The 25,756-nt window shown below is 40.5% G+C and overlaps 1 protein-coding gene across 1 annotated transcript; it reads right to left on the reverse strand.

Annotated features, from left to right (window-relative positions):
* Window positions 1-100: 100 nt before the first annotated feature.
* gnptab (N-acetylglucosamine-1-phosphate transferase subunits alpha and beta) lies at window positions 101-24,848 on the reverse strand. The gene is made up of 21 exons (XM_075471647.1): window positions 24,579-24,848; window positions 23,993-24,078; window positions 23,547-23,666; window positions 22,267-22,317; window positions 21,137-21,339; window positions 19,868-19,932; window positions 17,479-17,613; window positions 9,179-9,340; window positions 8,770-8,949; window positions 8,340-8,510; window positions 8,109-8,232; window positions 7,805-8,020; window positions 5,425-6,461; window positions 5,140-5,339; window positions 4,832-5,051; window positions 4,631-4,744; window positions 4,423-4,508; window positions 4,242-4,340; window positions 3,952-4,119; window positions 1,821-1,911; window positions 101-753 (listed from the first exon to the last, which is right to left on the reverse strand). Exons 1-21 carry the CDS (start codon window positions 24,738-24,740, stop codon window positions 682-684), a joined length of 3,762 nt encoding a protein of 1,253 aa, XP_075327762.1. The 5' UTR covers window positions 24,741-24,848; the 3' UTR covers window positions 101-681.
* Between the last annotated feature and the right edge of the window lie 908 nt (window positions 24,849-25,756).

The raw sequence follows: 25,756 nt of genomic DNA on the forward strand, positions 1-25,756 counted from the left end.
GCAGAAAAAGGCTCGACAGCCAAGACTTAAATTATTCCTATACTTTACGTCTATATTTTTTTTCCCCACAGCCAAGACTTAAATTATTCTTATTCTTTATGTCTATATTTTTTTCCCCAATATGTCTTTAAAATTAAACCATAGCAGTAAAAGTGATATTTGTTTAGTCTATAAAATCCAAAAAATAGATCATCACAATTTCCAAGCAAGGTGACATTAAATATCCTTTCAACACAAATAGATTTAACTTAATTATATAAAACAGAAACTACTAATATTTTAGAAGTTGGTACCACTAAAAGTATAGGTGCACTTTGTGGAATAATGATAAAACCAGCTGCAATGAAGAGTTTGACACTTTAACAGTACATTTGTCAGTGATAGAGTGACAGCAGGACATGAGAAGAGTGTTGCAACATGTGGGGAGTGTTTGTGTTGCAGAAGAAGCGTTGAATGCCCCCAATGGAGGAAAATAAAATACACAGGTTTCTTCTGTCTGGCTGCTGTTCCCTTCAGTGGCCAGCACCATTCACAATCTGCTAAAAGAAACCTGCAACTGTACCAATGCCACTCTGCACTGAGGCCTCCAGATTCCTGTTTCCACCACGTCACCTGGTCTGGATCTGGAGGGAGGGATGGAGGGTGAAGTTCAGAAAATGAAGAGAGGGAAGTCTTCCTCTTTCACACCCGCTCAGGGTTGCTGTCCTTGTTGACTCTGCGTCTGGGGAACAGCTTTCGCTTCAGCAGAATGAGCTACAGAGACAAGAAGTGATGACTTAACAAGAAACGTTTCATAATCAAAGAAAGACAAGTTTTGCAACACAGCTTCACATGTAAGGGTTCTCATTTACAGCTCTGATAAGAACTATTGGTGGCCCTGAAAATGTTTTTTTTTTTTCCTAAAATGCCCAAAGTTATAAAACAACAAGAAAATGCTTTCAAATCTTAAAAGAAAACATTGTTTCTTACATTTCAGTGGTAGTAATAGTCTGACCAGTACTGTAAGTCCAAGCCTAGCAGCAAATACATTTCCCAAAATGTTGCACTATTCCTGTCAATAATCAAGTCTTTAACTCCAAAGTCAGATGTTTGTGTCCAAAGAAAGCAAAAATAATCGAAGATATGAGGAAGCAGGATGAAACTGGCTCCTTCAGGGAAGCGAGGACACTTTGGATCCCTCTTATCTGAACAGTGGCAGAATAACTTAGACAGCAGGACAGCCAGGTTCATCTGCTGCCAAAAAGACATCAAATGTCTGTTTATGTGCGGTGACAGTGTGGGCGTCTGGAACACAGGCTGCTGTGTGGGAGATTCTCCAAAGGTCATTCCAGTTATTAACCTTTCTTTGGGTTCGCTGAGGAGCAACTAGAAACCTTTGGATTACTCAAGTTGCAGCTACACAGCAATTGCGTAGCATTTGTTTAACAACTCCTGTTTTTTTGGTTTATTGAGTTTATCCAGCATTAAACTATGATAATGTGACCGGAAAGTGGTCCAACAGTTCTTTTAAATCCAATTTATCTTGCAACAAAGACAGTTAAAGTAAATAAAAGTACTGTCTCATTCAAGTCAACAAAGCCAGATATCGCCTTTCATAGAGGACTGCCGGGGGTCTTTCATTTCTGTGAAGTCACGGCCTGTCTCAGGTGATCATACTTGCTCGACACGTGAGACCAACGCACCTCAGAGTGGAATTTTGTAGCGAAGGCCTGAATCATAGCTCAAGTGTGAATCATGGAAAAGGAGAGATGCCTGTGTGACTGTCCAGCGTCTTTATCTGAATGTGTAAATAAACAGCAAGGTCCGAAGTGGATACTGACCTGTTCAGCAAAGAAGGACATGATGGTGAAGAATACGAGAGTCACAAGGACACAGTGGGTCCAGAACTTCAGCTTGTCCCGATACACCCGCCTGGAAAATGACACATTTCAGTTTGTTAGAACTCATTCTTTGTGACCATACTGAGCAACAACACCTATGTTTCCTGGCTTGACAAATGTTGGAGGCAGCCCGTTTTAGGGGACGGCTCACACAGACAGTTAGTGAAGCAACGCAGCAGTAAAGAGGCATGTGGTATGCAGGGGGCTGCGGGGCAACAAGGTGACAGAGTAACATGGCCCGACACCATCTGCCTGCCGCCACCAATTAAGACACAAAAATAAGCAGGAAGGAAGCAGCTCAGCTGTGAAACGACCACATACTGAACACATCTTAGAGCTGGAGACTCATCTGACACAGCTTAGTGTTATTTCAAAGTCTCCATTTGAAGCTGACATTCTAAAGCTGAACCACCTGAATAAGGATAAGAATAAGAATAGCTTCGTCAAAGTGGTTACAGCCACAAATTTAACCTTGTCCAACGGGGGAAAAGTTCCTTGATCTGGCACATGGGCAGTCAGGACTCTACTGTAATTAATTACCACAGTCAGTCATGTATTACTGAATGATAATCAAGTACACAAAAGCAAACAGTCACACTCGATTTAATGGTATCTGGACTTGAACCATAATTTTAAAAAAGTAAAAGGATTACCAGAGAAATTAACACTTGTGCTGATGGGGAAATTTATTTAGCATAAAATCTCAAGGTTATCCCTCCATTTGTTGAAATCTCAGACACAGTTGTACAAAAAAGGTTAAGATTTTACTTAAACTCTTAACTCTTTTGGAGGGGGAGATGTAAATATACCCCAAGTGCAGGATAAGTAATCAACATTACCATACAATAAGAAATACTGGAAAAATGACTTCTTTGTAATTTGCAGGCTAGTCGCTGTTGGCTAACCATTCTTTCACAGTATTCAGTTCAGGAGTTCCTTTAACTTCTTAAACTGTTGCACAAAAAGCCTTAGCAACCAAAGCAAGTAAAGAAAAAACTTATGGTAGCTCTGACTCATCTGAAAAAATGCTGAGTTTATGACATGAATGAAAATTAATGCAATCTTAGAAGAGAATCATACAACCAGGGGACCAAGAAAAGGCATGCTTGGCAACAGATTTCAATCCGATTACACTCATGTCACTTTCAAAACCTAGGTTACATTGTGTTTTACAACACAACAAAACAAAACAAAAAAAGCTAAAAAGAAAGAATACAAGTAAAGCAAGAGACAACAAAGAGTTGAAGGTCTGTACAAATCCAAACAGTCTACCATAGGAGTCAAGGATATAAACAGTGAAAAAAGAAGATATGGGCCTTCAGTTGTTGTGCAAAACACTCGAGAGTTTTCTGATCTGACTCCCGAAAAGAAACTGTTCCACAGCTTGGGGCCCAAGACAGCAAACACTAAACTCCCTTGTTTTCTTAGCCTTGATTGAAGTACAAAATTAACCACTGAGGTCGAGTTAACCAATCTTGTTGAGCAAGATTTGTCAAGGTCAAAAGATGTTTAGTATCTTCAACTGAATACTGAACTTTATGAGAGCCAGCGCTCTGACATTAGTGCCTCAGTGAAATGGTATTTGCACACAAAATTTGCTATTGTGCATGTGATTTCTTTGTTAATGCATTCCTCAAAAAATGTTCACGTCCTCTTTCCTTCTGTCATTTTTTACAATCTACAGACCAATATGAAGGTATAAAGGGTATCACAAGAATGAGTGCAAGCAAACAAATCTCTTTCAGTGCAGTTAATGCCCTATTTTTTTTGTTTAAAAGGCAAAGCCTAAGGAGACACTCTCAAGTTTCTTTGCTGAAGTTAAAATAACCCTGAAGAGTCACACGTAACAGTTAAAATAAGTTTTGTTTCTTTGTGTGCAACCAGCTGCAGAAATTTCAACCGCACGGTGACTCGAAAGACAAAGTTAGAACAACTAAATCGTTAGAATAGAGAGCATCTGGGAACAATGTCTATGCAGCCAATTGATAAGTGACATCTACAAATGATGCATCTGAAACATCTAACAGTTGTTGAACCATGTCAATAACAACTAAACAGCTTGATAACATACCATTCCTGGAGCTCCTCCATATGCAGGAACCTGTTGCGGTACTCTCTGGGCAGTTCAAACTGGGATGGCAGCGGGAACATGGATTCATAGAAATCCCTCAGTACAGCTTTTACTGTGGCAGCGTCCTTATGGTTGTGGTCGATGTTATCATTCAGACAGATGAACTTCCTTTTGATAAAAAATAAAGACATAAGTAATGTTACACAATCAAGGCTGAGCATATTCAGCTCCTGGTTGCACCATGTTGAAGGAAAGGACAAAAAGAATCTTTTTGATGAAGTTCTCCTCACCTGGGATTCTTCCTAATGTCATCTAATTGGCCGACCACATGGGACACATTGGTCCGCACCATCTTGAAAGCTATCTCCTCTTCTCCCATTATCTCAAACCTGTAAAACAAAAAGCCTTGTTAGCTTAGTGTTTCAGAGTAATTCTATAAAGAAGTAAAGAAATTTGAATTTGAGATCTTACTTGTACTTGTTCTGGTCTTTGAATGCTTTGTGAATCTGTTCTGTGATTGGCTTGCAGTGAAGGACGAGGCCTTTTGTGACAGGTGGCTGTGGATTTGAAAAGCCAAATATTTTTATAGAATTCCTTTTAATTAAATAGCCTGCTTTAATATTAAATGGCCAACATCAATTTGGGATATTCTAATAATCCTATTTCCTGTTTGGCTCACCATGCTGGGGTCATAGTAGGCCTCCTGAGTGGGGTTCACCAGGTGAAGCTGGGTTAGGTTAGTCGGCAGTGTCTTAGAGCAGTTTATCAACATCTGCTCCAGACCTGTCAGGTCCTTGAAAAAAATGATAACAAAAACAAACATTTAAGTCAAAAACCTCATCTACTGTCCTTTTAGGAGAGGATGATAAATTAGACTAACCTGGAGGCTGAGGGGAAGCTCGTGGATCCTTGTGGCGAGAGTTCGAATCTCACGGTCGGACAAAACACCCGAGTGGTCGGTGTCGATCTCGTCAAACACATCCGAGATGTTGAGCTGCTGCTGGGCGCTCATTAGGAAGTAAAAGTATGAAAAGGCAAACTGCATGTCCTCGGAGTGGCGAACACGGTGGCCGGATGTTTTGTCAAACTCTTGTGGGAATCTGAAGGAACACATGCATGGCAGTTTAAGATGTTGCCCCTTCAGAAGCACTGAAACGTAAATAGAAAGACAAAACTTAAAGATCGTACGTGTCCTGCAGCTCCTGCATGATGAGACGGTCGATCATGTGTGGCATGTGTGCGGGGACTTTGCGGGACGTGAAGCCAAACTCGCCGTTGAGCAGCTTGTTGACGTAACGCAGCGAATCAGCAAACGTGTCTTGCAGCTGTCTCACTGTAGCTGCACCATTAGTCTCATATGCCAGTTGTCTCTGAAGACGCTCCTCCTCCTGTCGGTTTGACGCAAACAAAATTATTCAAAGAAAGATAACAGTTTTGACTGCAGGTTAGGGTCCATTTGTGTGATTTACTTACCTCAAGTAAGGCATGGAAATATTTCCTCCTCTCCCATGGCAGGAAGCCTCGATCCGAGGAAATGAAATGTTGCAGCCTCCTCCGGACTGGAGCAGCGCTGGCTGGCTCAGCCGGAACCTCCGCACTCTTTTTTTGGGAAATGCTGCTGAGAAGTTTGGAAGTCAAGGGTCTCTCAATTGCAGCATTGAGAGGATATGGTTCAAGGGTTACAAAATCTTTCATTTCATCATCAACAAGGACAGGGATGAGAGGAGTAAGAGGTTTATTTTGCACGGTCATGTCTTTCCTGGAGATTTCTTTTTCCAAGTTTTGATTTTTCTGAATGATATTTTCAGCCTCATCTTTCATAGGAGGTTTTCCTTCCACGTCTTCATTGGGTTTCTCCTGGACTTTGCCTGGCTTAAAATCAGTGGTTTGCTTCATTTCAGCCAGAGTCTTATAAGGTTTCAGAAGTTCAGCCTTGGTGAGATTATAACCCTTCACAGTAATGTCACCAATCAGAAGTTTTTCTTCAAGCCTTTGAAGCTCACTACGCACAAAAGCTGGTAAAAGTGACACGTTTAATGAAGGAACCTCTATGACAACCTGAGGTTTACCAGGGTGCCTCTTCTGGATCTTAGGTCCTCGTTTGTCTTGAGGAACATCTGAGAAAGGAAAAACTGGCTCAGGGGTCGGCGTCAGCTTGAGCTCTTTTCCTCCGTCTTTGCTTGCGGTCTGGGACACATTCGTCTGAGGAACCTCTCGGGTGTCAACAGCTACGTTGAAGCTCATTGTGAACTCTGTGTCATCCTCTCTCTGGAAAGTAACATTGTACTGGATCTGGGTGGCATTGTGGCCGGGATGGAGCAGCAGATGAATGGTCTTCCATTTGTTGGCGACGGAGGTGTGGCGAACCACGAGGTTGTCACTGATGTGGGCTTCAGAGATCCTTCGACCCAGTTTCTCGAAGCTGAAATACGGCCTGACCTCACCCACAGGAAGAGTGTAGAGGCTCTGGGTACTGAGCAGGGTCACATGGTACAGCTCATCAAAGTGCTCTACAAATGAGATTCAAGATGTAACAATATCATCAAATCATTTAACAAGACAAAAATCAACAAAGCATTAGTGTTTTTGAGGCAGAGGGCTTCCAAACTCACACTTTACTGACTTCATCTACAGTCAATATTCTGATTTTGTAAACATAGATCAAATCACAATCTAAGTGGATATAAATCATTATTACAATCAATATTTAATTTTTTAAATCACGACTTTCAGAACTATTGTTATATTGGTATGCATACAATTCAAGATAAAGTATCTGTGCTTTAGGTGAACTCTATGTTACTTTCATACAAGTTACTGTTGCAGTCTTTCAAAGTTAAACTTCACTCCCATTTGCAACCAAGTAATGCTGCATTAGACACATCTCGGAGGTGGGAGGTTGAAATTAATGGAAACTCAAAGCATAGCAAGGCAAGACGAATATGGTTTATTGCACATTTCAAAGACAATGGCAATTCAAAGTGCTTTTAATTCATTTAAAGAAAAAAAAATAGCATTTCAGACCAAAACTCAGAGTTCTGCCTAGCTGTGAAATGCATAATCAAAATGGGAATGTTAACGCGAAAGTGAGGCAAAGACTGAGAAATCAGAGAAACTAAATGGAATTTACAAATTCTAAAAACTACAAAGATGTCCATAAAATGCAACCCTGTGAGAAATTGCTTTGCTGGCAAAGTCCAGCTTCTGTCAAAGAAGCGTGTATGCACATGCGTGTGCGTATGACAGCGATTTGAGATACATTTCTTAGTTCTCACAACCTCTGCCCGGGTGGTCCAGCTAAGTAACATCTCAGACAGTAAAAAAAAAGAAGAAACAAGGGTATTACCAGCAGAAGGCTTCATCTTCGGAGAAAAAAAAACAAAAACTATTTCTATGGGTCCTCAGATATGACAGAAGAATTACACAGTACACATTTTCCTTGCCTGAATAAAAACATTTCTCAACACATAAATATCACTGAACCAGTGGCAGCCTTGAGCTTGATTCCCTCGTAATGGATGTTCCCATCAAGGGTTAATGTCAGATAGCGACATCTGTTGTATGTTCCAGTGAAGCAGCTGAGTCTCGCCCTGATACGTATGTATCCCAATGCTAGTGTGTGGATCATTCACGTGATTTTCACCGGTTTTCACGTGTTAAAAGACGCCAATATTTACACAGCAGAGAATCCTTAGGTTTTAACTATACTAATTATACCTGTAACAGTGTTACAATTTTGAGCTTTTCATATGATTTGTTGACACGGTTATGATCTATTTCATGACATGTTCAAAGTTATTGTCTTTGTAGCTAAACCACATCACAATTGTTAACGTATTTATCTTAAACTCACCTTGACCACAGTCGCCAACATCAAAGCCACAGGAGAGTACATTGCAGGCCTGGTCACAGAATTTGTCTGCCAGCCAGGAGTTGGCACAGCCTTGATTACAGTATAATGTTCCCCCAAGACCTCCAAGACCACCTGGAAACTGCCACGCCTGTGCACCAGCTCCACCTGGCCCACCTCCACCAATACCTACAGGGAACCGGCTGTTCCCCGCTGCACCTGTCACACAGACGAGTTAACCTATTACACATAAACAACACAAACCAGTTTATTCACGTAGCAGAGATAACAGTGTCCACCTCCTTACCAAGACAGTCCCCTCCATCCCAGTCACAAGCGGAATTGTTGCAAGCCTTGTCACAGTACCCGTCTTTGATCCAGGATCCTGGACAGCCCTCTGCGCAGTTTGGAACAGGCCAGGTGAGGTACACCTGAAGGAAAGTCGCAAAATACAAGAGTGAAGGCTAGTTTACAGCGTTTAACTACAGATTTCAGAAAGAACCTCAGGATGAGCCCTTTTCATGTTGTTGTCACACACCTTCTGCCCTTTGGAGTGGCTGTAAAAGTCGTCTGGCCACACTTCTTTGCCGAACATAACGTCATCATTGAGATAAATAAACTTCTGGGAGAGTCCAGGGATACGATGGATGTGGGTCTCTATAGCAGGGGAGCTGAAAGTGGGAAGGTGGCTGTCATTCAAGAAGATATCCTGGAAGACAAACGAGCATATTTAAATCATTTCAACTATAACCTAAGCAGGTCTAATTTTTGTATTATTATGAAGTATAACAATAAAGTCTGTTTAAACATTGTCTTTTTTTTGGTAGGGGTGAACAGGTCTTTTACAATATGACAAAAATGCTTATATTCAACACAATATGGAAAACTTTAGTGACAAAATTTTTCAGTTTGGTTTTAAAAACATCGCTTAGAGTAAAGAGTTGAGGAGGTTGAGGTTTGAATTCTACCTGGTGCGTGACAACTGTAACTCTGGGGTTATCCAGGTTGAGCCAGGAGGGAATCTGTCCGTTAGTGACGATGAAGATGTGGCGCACCCAGGGCGCGTGTTTTTCCACAGAGCGCAGCGAATAGCGGAGCTCCTCGTTGTCTTCAAATCGGCTGGCTGATACGTCTTCATCCTGTTTAGACTGCAGTGAAAAATACAAGTTTAGAGTTTTCATCCATCCATCCAATGTCATTTACAAAATGTAGCTCAGTTAGGTTTGTCTGTATATTTGATAATAAAGAAGTCAGTATACATGACGCACATACCTAAAAACTTTACAGCATACAAAACTTTACAACTACACACAGTCCTTACTCCAAATATCATCATTTAAAGTGATGTAGCGAAGGAAGCACAGTGGAAGAATCTACCTGTGAGATGGCAGTGAGGTCCCAAAACAAGTAGCCGGGGCTGATAGTTAACTCTTTCCCATCCAGGGTCAGGTTCTTTTTAGCCTGCTGGGTCAGATCTGAGAAATCCTGCGGGGTTTTCAGGTGGAGCAGAGCGATGCTGGCCTCTGAGTACAACTCAAACTGAGGGACAGAGAAACATTTTTAGCTGGAATACTCAAGTGGCAAACACACAAGAACTCTGACTTTCAAAGTGTTAACATTTCTTTTTTTCTTTTGCTCCAATGTTTTTTTTTTAACACTGCTGTCATTCTTTATTCACTACTTTCGAGGACTGTCCCGCTATTCTCTACTCCTTTGCTAATGTGATATTTATTAATTTCCCCTTGTAAAAGGTCTATCTTCTCTTATTTTAAGAAGTTGTTAAACACTGGATGAAGTGCCTTTAAATCATGTACCACAAGTATAATACCAGACCAGTATCCTAGTGCTTTAGTGCCACCATGAGGTTAAGGGTTTAGAGTAAGATAGCTTGACACCTATTTTAAGTATTTCTGCCCAGTTTAGTTCACATAATTACAGCCCCATGAGGCTTAATTCTAATAACTTCTGTGTTTTTTCCTCAGATAGTGCCACAAGGTTAAAGGTTCAACTTAAATGCGGTTGGCATGAACTCTATCTCTCTCCATTCATCTAATGTATTAGGTCAGATACTTTTTACTCTCCTCAGGGTTTTGATGAGGTTATTGTTTCAAGAGGAATATCTTGACAAGTGACAATTAGGAAGCAATGGAATTCTATGTGCATTAAAAGGGTCCCTTAAGGCTTGGTCCTACTAATTTGAGTGTTCCCATGACTTTCCAAATGTCATTAACAGCAGAAAATATTTTCTACTCTGTGTGCAGTGATCTTTCTGTCACGAGTTAGTCCTTAAAATCCTTAAAGGCAGTTTCAGGGAAACCACGTCGAACTTGTGACTTTGACAGGAAGGTTTCTGAAAGATGGAGACAACCGAGTCAAAATTAAAAACTGGCTGTGATTTCCTGGATGCACCGGGCAGTCTGACTCCTCACCTTTAATCTTGAATGGCCGAATCGAAGCAGCTGTAATGCTTGTGTGAAGGCATTTGTTGGCTGCTGGAGCGAGAATGACAAGGAAGTGTGTGCGTGTGTTTGTTTGGAAAATTCTGTGATGTCATCTTCTCTATGAGAGATCACATGGAAGGTGCTGTGTCTGATCTTAGCAGAGGTATGTGAGGCATTGCAGGACTTTGTGTGTGTGTGTGTGTGTGTGTGTGTGTGTGTGTGTGTGTGTGTGTATTTGAGGTAATTGAGAGAGAAACACTCCTAGTCTTGGCCACTGCCTAAATATTCCCTCCATCACCTAATGCCAAGTACAAAAACCTCTCATGAGGTAACTGGGTACTTGTATTTAAATATAGCTGTGGGGTACTTAAAATTTACTTGACAACTGTACTTTTCAACCATCTATTTTTATACGAAAGCTTTAGTAAATGTAAAAAGTGAATAAAGTCAACACATGACGTCCAAATAAATTACTGTAATGCTTCATTATAGATCAAAGCATGCATTCAAGAAGAAATTAAACTATTTTGATCAATCTAATACAAAAATTCTGGAAAAAAAAAGTGAAACTTGCATTATAGAGGTTTTGTAACTAATGTGCATGAATATTTAACTTTTTTCTGAAGAAAAAAAAATTGTAATCAATATGGGATAATGAGAAGAACATAATCTATAAAAATCCTCCAAGACTGTTTCTGATCGTGGTTGCTCTCACACAAGCCACATTTCCAATGCAGGACATTTACTTGTTATAAAGTATGTAATCAGTGCCTTTAAATGTACTTTCTCTTAAAACCTCTAAATACTTTTCCCATTCGAATATATACGCTCATGTTCTGCTTCGACTTGCCCATTTTCTTCGGCTCCTGTTTTTAGGCGAGAGGGATTAGCTGGGACTTATAAACCCAGCAGGGAAACAACGAACCACAGAGCACGTTGCCATCTTTATTTCAGCTCTTTTTATAGCTCTGATAATGCTGTAGCACAGGCACACAAAGCAGAGGTGCGTGTGGGTAGAGGCACATTTCTGTCTACAAGCAAGTGTTGACTTAATACACACAAACGTGCACGTAAGCTATTGCTGTCTGATTGCAAAATATTAGTTGATTATTAACTGTCTGTGATTAACAGTGCCTTTTTTCATTTAAATTGATGCCACTTTTAAGATGTAAGCCCATCAATTGTTCAGTAATTCACACAGACATAATAAAAAGAACCATTTTATGACATTAACTACAGGAACATATACACAAAAATAAAAATGTTCTACACCTTCAAACCTTCTCTAACTGCTGTTGTGTATCCAGCATCTACAAGCCTGAATATAAGTGGTTTATTCCCCATCTCCTCAGTGAAAGTAGGCAAAATTGTTCATACTGTGTGTGTATGGCAGAGAAAAACCCTGAATGACTAAGAAGTCCTGTTTAAAGGAGCTGGTGAATATGTGATTTTTGTTGTTGAGTGTTGTTTTTTTGTTTGTTTTTTTCTCAATATGTACATCACAGGTACAAACTGGTGGGGGATTCAAATTCAGTCAGAATAGGGAACAAGAAAACAAGATTTGTCTGATGTAGCTGCAAATTATTAGCTGTTTAGTAACATTGTCAAGGGAAGGGGCCATCTGTCTAAATGCCCAGAAACTTTGCACTCAGCTTCTTGCTGTGCCTGCTGTGTATCCCCTTCTTCCGACAAAAGTGGAGCCATGACACTGGAACTCCTCTGTGTCTTTTTACTCCCTGACACACATAAAGGCATAATTCCACACATCAGCCAAAGTGCAATGAAAGCTTGCCGACAAGTCGATTTGTGGTCCAAGCAAGTGTGTTGTGGAACCTTACATTTTTCACTTTTTACAGTCTAAATCAGGGGTGTCCAAAACACCAACTTGTGGCCTGGAAAAGATTTTCATAACACCTCAAAAAATGTTACAAATGGTTTTTTTCCAATTATGTTTAATTTAAATACAAACACTCATTTTCTGCCTTTAAAAATCTTAGAAAAACAATCCATGACAGAATCATGAGAATAACTGCAAAAATAATTAATTTCCTCCTGATACGAAAAATGGAAACAAACTGCATGTATATCAGTTTCAGAGGCTTTTTACATTAGTTCCAGACGCTAATATTACCAAACTTCAAGAAATATCAGTAATGCTCATCACTGTCAGTTTACTGATGACCCCTGTGTACCCAGTTTTATAAAATGTTATCCTACCATGTACAGTGCAAAAGTATTGTGAAACATATTTCTTCATAAATTACCAGGAAATGTGGTTCTTTGCTCAGCTGTTTATGATGTTTGTGTTCCTCAGAAAAGAACAGAAAATGTGAAAAAGCTGCCAAAGTCCAAAGAATAAAATTGAAAGACCTTTAGAAAACCTGGAGAACTTTGCTCAAAGACGACTTTAAAAGATTACAAGAAGGTCTGGCTGCTTGGAAACAAAATATAAAAATAATTGGAGGGGTGGCTCAAGACTTTTGCACAGTACTGTAACGGTCTGTAAAGTACAATAAAGTCTCCCAACGCTCTTCAAAGTTTGCCAAGATAAACAGTTGAGTTAAATTTAGTAGCACCGATTTACCACACACACCACCTGTCAACAAAATGTTTCTATACCTAACAGAGAATCCCCTGGAAGTGGACAAATCTCTGCATGTGACCGTTTCCTTTCTCATCTCAGAGAGAAAACGGCACTTTTCAGAAAAAAGCATCTTAAGCAGCATTAAAATAAGGAAAAATATGGTTGGTAGAATCGGAGGAGCTTGGCTTTGTACTAAAGAGTCGGCGCAAATTGATGTTGAAAAGGAAAACGCTGCAGGTTTCATCAGCTCATCTGCAAGGCGGCAGCTTAAGTTATTCCTCACCATAGTATTAACATGTCCCCTGTGTATTTTGCTCTCAGCACATTAAACTGCAATCACTACGGCCTGCATGTTACTGTAAAGGCTAAAGAAAATTTACTGGGACTAGAAAACACTGAGTGCAGACTGTGGGTAAACTAATTAACTCAGTGGTGAGAGATCTTTTTAAGCAGCTGGTTTCAGACTCTTGAGCACAAAGCCTGGTCTGAATTGAAGCTGTGCTGTCCTGCATCACCTGCTGGGAGGGGAGGTTGAACCGCAAATCCGAGAACAGAAAAACAAAAACACTGAAGCACTGCAGTTGGTTTTCTTTTGGAAATTTAAACTATGAAGTATGAACGTAACAGTGAAATCTTTAAATCCGCCGGTGCGGAAAAAGATGTTTGACAATCGCTCATTACTGGGCACAAACTCAATGCAAATCACTCTTGACAAAATTATTTATATGTGATCAAAAAAAATCAGACTGGATTTTAGACAGAAGAATTTGGACACCTTAAAACATTTTTAGTTGGCATGGAGGGACAGGACTCGTTCAGTCACCTTAAGGACAGACCAAATGATACAACATTCAAAGTTTTATACTCTTATTCCTCTAACCATCTTCTAATAGTCAGTAGCCTTGGATTCCTTTCAGGAGCTGCGCAAAACTAGAATGTTCTCACATGTAACATCTTATCGCACAGGACTTTCAAGCTGAGAGAGATGCAAAGATATTCTCAAAATTCATTTTGAACTTAATTAAGACCATAACTGAAACAAGCAATCACAAAATGAAGGTGACAGAGTTTTTTCTACCTAAACACCAAATTGTTTGTTTCTGTACATCGTTTTGTGGACAGAAAATAATATATTTTTATTTTTAAACTGTTTTGTCGATAACATAAGGAATACAGTACTACAACTTCACCTTGTGAACCGGGTGGCAATTTAGACAACTCACTAGAGAAAAATTATAGACAGACGACCAGGAAATGAAAGCAGCACTCTTCAAACACACCGTCATGCTAAACACAAGCAGGGTTCATTCCTCATTTTGGTCATTTTACAGAGACCAGTAGAACAAGTTAACTGGTGCCTTGCAGATTTGCACTCAAGCGTGTCCAAAATGTGACGAGAATTTCCTCTGACAAATTCAACATTTTCAGAAACTGAAAAAAGCCCATGTTCTCCTTTTGCATTTCTGCTTTTTAATGATACTCTTTCACAGCGTGTGAAACTATCATTTCTGAATCTTGCTCGGCTCAGAGGGGACACCATGTGGACACACCTAGCGCTCCTAAATGTATTAAAATACACAATACAAACACATCAGCAGGCTTGTATGCAAACAAGGGGGCAGGACTCAACAGGCGACAGCACAGGCAGAAGATCAGAGTTGTAGTCCAGCTTTCATCACCATATCATTCGGTCCAACGCCAGCTATAAATACCGGCCACCTCTCACCACTGAACCTCTCCCTCCACACTATGCACATCATCCCTCTTTCACAGAAGCGGCAGAGTGACACCAGGAAACTCCTTGAAATCCAAACTGTGTATTGTTCAAGGCTTGTGTACCTAGAATCCCTCCAGATCTAAACGCCAAAAACACACACACAGTTTCCATTGTCCTGCCTGGACTCCAGACAGGTTTCATTTCACATATAAGCGCCCCCCTCCCTCCTCACAGCTTGTTTAACTGATATCATATCAGGTAAAAGACAGGTAACACAGGGTGTGTCTCAGAGTTCAGACAGGGTCAGTAAAATTCTGATGACCTTTCGGCGTGCTGGCTGGTCCTGTGCCTCTGCAAACAGTTGTTCTAATGTTAACCCTCGCACCAGCACCAACACCAGCTAGGGTTACAGCCCAAATAGCGATAGTTATTATCACATGACCTACCAGCACACTTGGAGACCAGCTCAAGGAATGATGGGACAACTCAATTTGATGATGATGTGTGGGGTAAATGTTAACGTACAAGTCAATGCCAATTTCAAACAATTCTATGCAACATTATTACACACAGTATTGGATGTCATTTGTTTTTAGACTGTACAGCACTTTGGGCAACTTGGGTTGCTGTGAACGTGCTATATAAATACTTTAGAATTGAATGAGGAGACATTTGAAATAAAACACCAATTTAGTTTTCTGTTGTAAATTAGGATCACTGAGTGCAGTGTCCATATACAGCCATTGACAAGCAGGTGAAAATTCACCTTGTTGTGTAACAAAGCACATAAAGTAGAATTCACCAATTCACCTTTGAAGCTACATTATGCAAGATTATCGATGTCTTACTTCTAGGTTCTAAAATAACTGCATTAACCCTTTATGACATGGAGCACCACACATGTTGCATCAACAGTTTCTCGATAAAATAGTTAATCATTAACTTCTCTTTACTCATTTTTATTTTCAAAAATATCAACAAGCATGAGGACTAAGTCTGTAATTCACAAAAAAAAAAAACACATTTAGCTTCTTCGATGGTTTGATTTCATGTTTCCAGCTTCTTTGGGGGCTGCAAAATAAAAGGCTGTAATGGACACTTAAGCTCCCCAGAATACCCTCAGGTTTTACAAAGGGGTTTTAAATCAATCCTCGGGTCTGAATGGGTTTACACAGCTTGACACTCATATTTAAAAGACAGAGCAACACAGATGCTCTTCAGTTTAGAAAACCTAGCACCAAAAAAAGAAACCACCGAATGTCAAAGTGAAGCGGTGTGAAAATCCATGACATAGCCTTTGCTCATACACCTATAAGTTTATGAGGCGTCAGTTGTTTTAGAGGGAGTAAATTTGCTCTTACGTGCCCCCATTTTAAGTAGCTGTTAGCATAACTAGCTCCTAAGTCCCCCTCCCTGATTCTCCAAACTGAAAACACTCCGACAGCCAACTAATCCTGGAAAAAAAACTCCAAAAACATGTACAATATCCATTTATCTTATCAAGTCTGTTCAAATTACTTCTTTTTCTTTTCTTAAGAAAATCTATAAAATGATCTGAAAAAGTAAGGTACATATACATTCATAAGAATGTAGAAAGCCCTATAGAAAATTAATATAAACCATACATATATAGAACTGTTGCAAAATACAGTTCTAAAGATTAGGTTTTTAAACATTTTTTACTTTACATTATTACAAGTTTTAAAACCTCTTGGTGTTTTCTTTCCTCCCTTTAGTTGCCACCATTAATTTATTATAAGCTAAAAAAGCCAACTTTAAGAAAAAGTATGATTTGATATTGAAATACAACACTGTGCTATGTAGATCTAAGACAGCAAAGGAATCCTTTTAATATTTCACTTCTAAACCACTGGGATTTAAGGGAAACACTTAAATCCACTGCATTCCAATCACATACAAAGGCAAAGCTATACAAAGGTCATCTAATTCAGCACCCATTCGTTCTCAGCAGCCACGCAAGTACGTTATCACTTTATTTTCATCGTCATGGTTTCATGACTTCATGGTTTATTTCATCGTCTCGGGTGTAAATGTTGCTACTGCAAAGAAATTTCCCAATTTGGGATATATAAAGTATTTATATTCTATTCTATTCTATTCTATTCTATTCTATAAGAAGACGGGACAAGTAGTTGTCTGGAGCCCGTCCTGCCTGCCGGGTACGACAGGATCACTCAGCTCCGGGCTGCTTTTGTTTTCTTTGATTATTTCAGCATAATCCATGCTCGTTAGCGGCATTCCTTCCTCCCAAAATATAAAGCTGAGCTCTGATGAGAGAAAATTATTAGACACACAAACTGCCATGCCAAATAAGAGGCCCTTTATCCACCTTGCATCACGACTGTTTAAAATAGATAAAGGCCATTAATAACTGGACAGAACGATCTCCTCAAAGAGCTACTGACCCCTCTTAGAATTTAATTAACATTTACACTTAGATCCAAACTGACAGTGAACAATATGCTGCAGCTCAATTATAGAACAATGTAATGATGTGCAAAACTCCCTCAGTACTGCAAGTGGACTTAATTTGAGTGTCATGTGGTGGCAAAATGAGTGATAAAAAGAAAAATTGTGCTTTCCTTTATTACTCAGATGACATGACTTAAAGAACCGATACACATGCGATGCACATCATCTGCACCAAGGAAGAAAATACTGTTAACTCCAAAAGTCAGAGTGACTATTGCACTTTGATCCACAGTGCAATTCTGCCACCTGCTGTTTAAAACTGAACATCGTTGGGTTTTTGTTTTAACTCAAAGAAGATTTGGTGCATTTGGAACATTTTTATTATGTCCCAGTCTCGTAACAAACAGCGTTTTAATGGGTTTTTGAACCACAGTGGAAAATATGTACATCCTCCACCAGGACCAGGAAACAAGAAGGAAGGGCTCAGATATGATCTGTTTACCTGTTTAATCCTGCTGGTTATGACTGTGGGCAGTTTAACTCGCAGCTGCTCCGTCTCCTTGAAGGACGGCGGGAAGCCGCTCAGATAAGCCAGAGACTGCATGCGGATCAGTCCCGGAGCCTCTTTATCCGTCGTCTGCGTGACACAAAACAAAGAGGTGCACTTGAATAAGATCTAAAAACACCCTCTGATGCTTAAGTATCTTCATTCTGTGAACACGAATGAGAACAGTGACATGTTTATGTTTATGCATTTAGCAGACGCTTTTATCCAAAGCGACTTACAATTGAATAAAATATATAACATTACAGCTAACATTAAAGCTAACAATAAGCTACATAGAAGGAAACCACTGGTCAGACTCTGTCAGAGGTGATGGGGTAACAGTGTACTGATAGAGTGCAGGCATAGAGGGAGGTACAGAAAGATAGGAAGGGGTAGGGAAGTACAGGGTAGGTGCTAGGATAGGAGATGCTCTCTGAAGAGCTGGGTCTTCAAAAGTTTCTTGAAGATATTCAGGGACGCCCTGTTCTGGTAGGTCATTCCACCATCGTGGAATGACACATGAATTGTCTTAAGCGTGGTGTAGGCACTGCTAGACGACAATCCTGTGACGTCCGGAGTTACAACATAAGCCTTTGAGAGAGCATTCAAGTAGATGGGAGCCGTTCCATTATGGACTTTGTAGGCTAACATCAGTGACTTGAATTTGATGCGGGCGGCTAAGGGTAGCCAGTGAAGTTCAATGAACAAAGGGGTGACGTGTGCTCTTTTTGGCTGACCGAAGACCAGACACGCCGCCACGTTCTGGACCATCTGCAGCGGTTTCACAGCACAGGCTGGGAGACCAGTTAGGAAAGCGTTGCAGTAGTCAAGGCGGGAGATGACCATAACCTGCACCAGGAGCTGGGTGGCGTGTTGGGTTAGGTACGGCCTAATATTTCTTATGTTTCGCAATGCAAAGCGGCATGATCGAGCAACGGAGCTAACATAATCTTTAAATGTTAGTTGGTCATCAATCATGACACCCAAGTTTCTAGCTACCTTTGACGGAGCAAGAGACAGGGATTCAGTTTGGATGCAGATGCTGTGGTGTGAGAAAAAAAAAAAAAAAAAAAAAAAAAAAAAATCGAACCAAGCATGGAGGACTTTCAGTGGGAAGACATTTCAGACGGTAGTGATTGTGAGGAGTTTCTTGGCTTTGATGATGCTGAAGAACGTGCTGACCCAATTGATCGAGATTTATGGCTAGCACATATGTTTGAGGATGATTTTGAAGGGTTTGAATGTGAGTGGAAGACTGACAATTACCAGCGTAATCGACGGAGAGATTTCAACCGCACACCAGGGGTGAAAGTCGATTTTCCTGCAGATGCCACACCGTTGCAGGCATTTAATCATATTTTTACTGAGGAGCTTTGGGCGCATCTCGTTTCCGAGACGAATAGATACAGTGAGTAGGTACTTCAGACTCCAGCTCGAGCAAAGATGGCAAGGTGGTCCCACGTAACTGTGCCGGAGATGAAAACGTTTATTGGAATGTGTATGGGCTCCTTGTGCTGCCAGTACGAAGAGATTACTGGCGATAAAATAAATAGATAAATAAATAATTTAAATATAAAATTTTATTTTATTTTATTTTATTACTGTTTTCTAATTGAAAATAGCGCTGTTCCTGCACTTTACTTTTTACATTTTCTATTTTCGTGAAGGTGTATGTAAATAAACTCAATTTCCAAAGAAAGCCACAGGTGTAAGCTCTCAAATACTTTTTGAATTTTGTTTCTATCTGCTACAGAGGCTGAGAAATCAATCATATAGTAGGCGTTGACACAATTGCTGAATTTCCAGAAACACTTCAGGTTTTAGGGGGTCTTTCTGAAATCGCCCATAGGTTTTATAGGCATTCTTTTCCAGGCGTCTTAGGCCTAAATGGGTTAAAGACCGCCCTTTCAATGGTTGTGGACAGAAACGGGAGGAGAGAGACCGGGCGATAGTTCTCCACATGAGTTGGAGGGAGGGAAGGTTTCTTGAGCAGCGGTATAACCCGAGCTTGTTTGAATGTGGTAGGAAATGTGCCCGATGTCAGTGAAGCATTAATCACATGTGTGAACGGCGACCGCTGCAGTTACAGTAGGAGCGATGGATTAGAATAGATTAGTAGGAACAGGCTCCAGCGGGCATGTAGTAGGACGGCTACATGTGAGAAGTTTAGACACACAGTCCTCAGCGAGAGGGGAATGAAGAAAATGATGCAGTAGGTACAAGGTTCGGGTGTGGGCAGTTCGGTAAACTCTTTGCTTATAGCTGCCACTTTGTCAGTAAAGAATGAGGCAAAGTGTGCAAGTAATAACAGATTTAACGCAGCTCTACAAACAAGAACACTTACCAGGTAACATCGGGATGCAGAGAATTTCTGGGCTTCTCTGGACACATCTGTATAGGCTTTATCAGCTGAAAAATAAAATGAATAAAAGTTCATTTAGAAGATAAATTAAATGAGAGCCAAAACAGGGGAAATGTACAACAGAATGACTACACATACGCATAATGAATTACACTTTGTATGTATGCTCATTAAAGTTGCTAAACAAATAAGTGTTCCAGATCTCCCATTTTGGTTGACCATCAAAGAATAAACTTTAAGAAAGCTTTCCCAAAAATGATATTTGTCTGCATCAAAATGTCCAAAGAGACACATTAGGTAACAGTACTCAGTTCCGTCTACAGTGTCCATCATTGTTAGACCAGATGCGTTTCGTGATTTCTTAAACAAAACCCACACATAGTCGTCTGGCTGTTTGGGGAAGTCATGAAACATTTTCTCTGCCATCCCGAACTGAATATCTAAATTGTTGTGCCCTTTATCTTTAGCTAAACCTATTTAAATACTGACATATGTGTACGTTGCATATACTGTGCATAAACAGGTACTACACTACACTTTTTTGTGTGGCAAAACTGACCCAGTCACTTGCTCTCAGTCCATCTAACTGTCTGACGCAGTGGTGATGTGGCGTAAAAACCAACCACAATGCAGTGTTCACATCTTTTAAGTTAAGTTAAATCTCATGGTTACCTTTGGAGTTTTCGTTCAACTTGTCTTTCGGGAAGCCTTCTGATTGACCACCCTGAGAGCACTCTCACTGCTTTCTACCCAAAACTACTTCACACAACCCCACTTTAGCATTGTCTAGAATTAAATAATGCTTCCTACACTCCGATTTATTTTTTGGTGGTCTGACTCGTGTCTCCCTACCTGCAGGCTGACCAGGTAGCTCTTTTGGCAGTCCTCTGTGTCATTCGACTGTGACTTTAGTGAGTATCTCATTCGCTCACAGACTCCAATTCTGGTGGCAGTAGTATCTGCTCTAACTGAGAGACTTACTTTACTGTAATGATCATTCTCGCTGCTGCTGTTACTGCTGATGCAGATTTCTTCATCTGTCACCACAATGCCGTTGCTTTCTGGTTAGACATTAATCATAGATAAAAACAACAGGTTCTGCCTTGTAGATAACTTGATAAACTGCTCAAACACTCCATGTATATTTAATTGCTCTTCCTGGAGAGTCTCAGTTATAGGGAGCATTCCTCTCTGTCAGATTTTGGCCTCTTTGTTGCTTACAAACTGTCTGATTCTTTTTTGAGTTTTTACCATCAGCCTGTGAATGGAAGACAACCACAGAAACAGTGGTGGGTGGGTGGAAGGGTTTGCTCATGAGCAGCAGCTCTTTGGCAGCAGAGAAGGAAGGACAGAGTGCCGGTAGCTCTTTGAGAGTGACGTTGGCTGGCAGAGCGTGGTCCAGCGCCAGCATGGGCGCTATAATGCAATGGGACAGCAGGCATTCAGGCTTGACACTGCAAACAAATGGACAGGAGGAGGGGAAAAAAATAACATTTTAATCAACACATCTACACCTTGTATGCTCACCAGTTCCTTTGTGGTTTAAAATAGATAAGTGTGAACTTATTCAAGTTCACACATTCAGCAAATGGAAAAATGCAGCATCGAGCAGCTCGTGTATCTGTGGTTAAAACTTTACAAGGAGGAGGTGACAAGCGAAAGAGAGGGGGCGAGTTTTTCAGTTAAACATGACTGCGGTGACCACACAGGAAAGACCAAGAACAAAGACTTCATCGTGGCTCAGCATGCCGTTATTAAATTGTCACCAGCTATTCATATAAGCTTCACTTTCACCAGAGCCATTTCTTTCCTGTTCTCAAGTAGTAACTTAACCTAAAAACAGTCTAAAAACTAAATATTTTTAAAAGCACTCTTGTTCCATAATCCCTTCCTCCTTATTTTACTGGCATCTTACAGGTTTAGACTTTTGACTTTATATTTCTTTCTGGTATACCACACCTCAATGTTCCTTGCAATTATTCCAGCCATTTAACAGGGTTTGAACAATATCTGCAAGTCTAACAATGAACTGTAAAAACACACTATGACAGGTAGAACTTTAATGCCAGGCAAGACGGTAAAACAACACACACATAACCTTAAGTAAATTTGACAAATTGCTCAGCCACGGATGCTACCCTCAGAAATAATACATGTTGACTGGCATACTGTTGTGTGCAGTGGGTTGCACAGTGAAGCTGAATTGGATGACGCTGTATTCAGACATTTTTGTCATGTTTTGTTCAGTTATTTAGCTAACATATAGCTGAATCAACAGCTCTCGGAAAGTCTGAACACCTTTGAGCACCTTGAGCTGCATGAAAGCAGAACACACGATAGAGCTGATGTAACTTAACGAACTAAGCTATCCTGACACTCACCTGTCTTTTGGCACTTCAGTAGTATCAGTTGCGTTTTTCTCCAGGCGTTCCCTGTGTGCGAGAAAACAGTTGCAGTGTTTGCTTTACATGTCATCTGTGAGGTTTATGCAGACAAAACTGTGTTTCCAGAAGTCAAGAGAAGCTAATTAAGGAAATATCTGCACTAATAAATGGCAGTTCAGATATTAAACTCTCTCTCCAGCAGTTCTAAATCACCTAAAAAACTCATATGTATTTTAGCCATGAAAAAAAACCTAATGGCTTTAAAATGGCCTTGGCATGACTACACCTTTTTCTTCATTCATCTGCTAGTTTGCCCCCGCCAACATATCAACCTGCTAGCAGCGGCGAGCAGCTTGCACACAGTTGCTCGGCCCAGGCCAGGTTCAAACTTCTAGCTGCTCAAATAAGACCAAACAGCCACTAACCCAGGCTAATTTCTCTCTTCAACTTGGGCTAGCTTCTCAATTCACTGATTCCTCACTGCACGTGCAAAACAGCTGTGCAGTTTCTCACTGCACGTGCAAAACAGCTGTGCAGTTTCTCACTGCACGTGCAAAACAGCTGTGCAGTTTCTCACTGCACATTTTCAATCCTCCAATACTGCATGTTGAATATATGAGCTGTCTTTAAGGGGAGGGGGACTTTAACATAGAAAAACTGTTCTGGGGAAACATTTCTGCAACTATTTGAAACTTTGATTTAAGAGCATCTGAACAAGCTAATCATTCAGTACAGTTACATGCAAAGTTGAGTCGAGCTGCGGTTACAGCTCAACTTGGCCGTTTAACTGGACCACCGTCCTTGTCTCAATGTGCATGCACAGGAATGGCATCAGGTTCTAGATTGAAGGCAAGGCAAGTTTATTTGTAGAGCACAATTTGTACACAAGGCAATTCAAAGTGCTTTACAGCTAAAGTATGTCTGATGCTACGACGCTGTGGATCTGTGCGAGAAAACCTACTGCTGCTTCTAACTTTTTCTGTGGGGGATCATCGCACATGAGTATCACCGAATTGAATGCTCAAACATGGTCTTTAAATTACTTGAATCTTGATTTTGTTCGATGATATTATGCTTATATGATCCAAAATTTGACACATTTAACCATCTGACAAAATAAACAACAATGTTTTGTGTGAAAATGATTGTGGGCATTGATTCTGAAGAATCACAACTGATGTGCGTTTGCACTGTTTGACTAACTGCGGAAAAACCAAAGAGTGCATTTCAAGCACGCTGCTAACAATTAAGCCCTTCTGCAATGGAGCCACAGCTACCTCAGAGCTCTTTGTTCCTCCTCCAGTTGCTCCTTGACCGTCTTCAGTTCCTTCAGCAGAGCAATGTCTGTGCCGTTCACCCATGTGTACACCACATCAATAGGCATGGGTAGACAGAGCCTGCAAAGACACACTCATATCCGTGAGGACAGTGATCAGACTGTAAATCTGTGACCCTGTTTTCCTCCCCAGCGCACACTTATGACATTGCTGAATTAATATTTGTTCATGCATGGTTACACCTTCTCATCGAGTTCTTTTAAATGCATGTCTAGGACGCACACAGGCAGCCTTGTCTGGCATTTTTAGCTGGGTTTTTGCAGAAAATGGGTGAAGCCATATGAAAATGATTTTGAATCACACCTCGGGAAGAATAAGCACATGTTGCTATAAAAGGTCATTCATTTCTCTTATGTCTATTTTGCCGTGACACAATCAAAGCCCACCTGCTTTGGAATGATTTCCCACCAACATTGTCTCTGTAGGAGTCAAACAGCACATGGTATTGATCACGGCTCCACTCCACCACCACCTGTATGAAAAAGAGCAGATGCAGTGTGGTTCTCCCTTTTCCACATCCGAAATATTACCTTAAGACAATGCCAAAGCCACACTGACACACAAAAATGTGCTTTCCTAGCTAATTTTGAGGAATCTAGAAACTGCTATGACAAATGTAAAACACATCAAACACGAGCAACCAAATCCCTTTAAGAGAAATTCGCAAACACACGAATAGGGAACATAAAAGTGGAGGGCAGTCAATTATGTGTTAAACTAAGAGCTAAATTTGATATATTATGACGAATTTTCATGAAGACTCAAAAGACTAAAAGACTCGTGATGCGTCCTGATAAATGTGTAAAGAACTTGTGTATCCCCCCCTCCACTTATCCCACGATTTTTTAAGTGTAGTCAGGTTAAAGTCTCTGAGCCACCCATGCTACACTGAAAAACAGCCGTTTGAAGAAAGTAGCTAATCCAAAAACTAATATTTGAGAAAGTACACGACAAAAAACAAAAGAGCCTCACCTCTCCAAACTGAAAGGCGGAAACAATCATGAGGACAAGCCCCCCGAAGCAGAGGTAGAGCCCGTATCGGTGGGACAGACAGGTGTACGTCTGCCTCTGCAACAGCTTCAGCACCGAGTTCACGACTACCATGATTCTCCTTGTCGAGGCATAGCGATGCATTCATTCAAATTTAAAAAAAGAATCGCAGGTAAACACGTTAAGGGAAGAAAGTAAACATTTCAAGCGAAACGGGTTTGTCAGCTGACCGCCAGCCAGACAGCATGACACATGATGACAACCATAAATCGCTCTTCTTCGGCGGGCGTGACGCTGATGCCACCGCAAGGCTTCTCTGGCTTTAGCTCAACGTCGCCCTCTAGCGGCAAGGAGCAGAGCTCGTTATGCATTCAGCCCCCAACGACAGATTCAATCATATCCCAAAGATATAGACGTGTTTCTGTACTTTAACAGATATCACCTTTGAAGCGTTCTATTCTTTAAGGTTTGACAATTATAAAGGGTGCTGCTGGTGTACAGAAACACTCAAAAGTAAGATTACTTCTTCTTTAATGTTTTAAGGCAGCTGGCAACAGTGAAGTAGCATTACTGCCATCTGCTGGATTCCATTATATCCTCGTATTCTTGTCAGCAGTCTAGTTTTTGAAAGCCAAATCTTCCATACAAGGTAGAATACTTTTTTTTTCTGTCACCATTTCATTCCTTTTGGAATTTGGTACAATTTATAAGTACAGGCTTAACTACTTCTGCTTGCTGACATACATTATACAACCCATCTGGGTTGTTTCTCTGCGACGTGATGAGTACAATTTAATTTATTGTGTACTCTTCATAATCTCATTAACACAACCATCTCCCTCCTAATTTTTTTCTGTTCCTTATTTTACCTATTTTGAATGGAATATGGATGCCTGCCTTTTGTCTGCTGTTGCAAGAATTATTGGCACGTCTGATTGATTTTGTTTTAGATAATACATTTTCCCCGTGGACTTGACAACTTCATATTCATTTCTACTGGGACTTTCTTAGTGGCTTTTTTAGCTAATCTGTCAACGCTCTAATTTCCACCATTGTCTACATATGCAAGGGTTCACATGAGTGTCACGTCAGACCTTAACCATATCAACTGTGAGCATTTTGAAACTTCTTTTTACACCAAGTCCTGGTGACTGCTGGGA

The sequence above is a fragment of the Odontesthes bonariensis genome, chromosome 8 (assembly GCF_027942865.1).
Source record: "Odontesthes bonariensis isolate fOdoBon6 chromosome 8, fOdoBon6.hap1, whole genome shotgun sequence".
NCBI lineage: Eukaryota > Metazoa > Chordata > Actinopteri > Atheriniformes > Atherinopsidae > Odontesthes > Odontesthes bonariensis.

Bases quoted from the DNA above. Each gene is read 5' to 3' on its own strand.
- gnptab (XM_075471647.1), bottom strand. From the start codon at position 24,740: ATGCATCGCTATGCCTCGACAAGGAGAATCATGGTAGTCGTGAACTCG. The intron at 8,233-8,339 runs GTGTGTGACAAC...ACTTTCCTTCAG, and splicing joins GCCACTCCAAAGGGCAGAAG to GTGTACCTCACCTGGCCTGT. The intron at 8,021-8,108 runs GTAAGGAGGTGG...TCTGTGTGACAG, and splicing joins GGATGGAGGGGACTGTCTTG to GTGCAGCGGGGAACAGCCGG.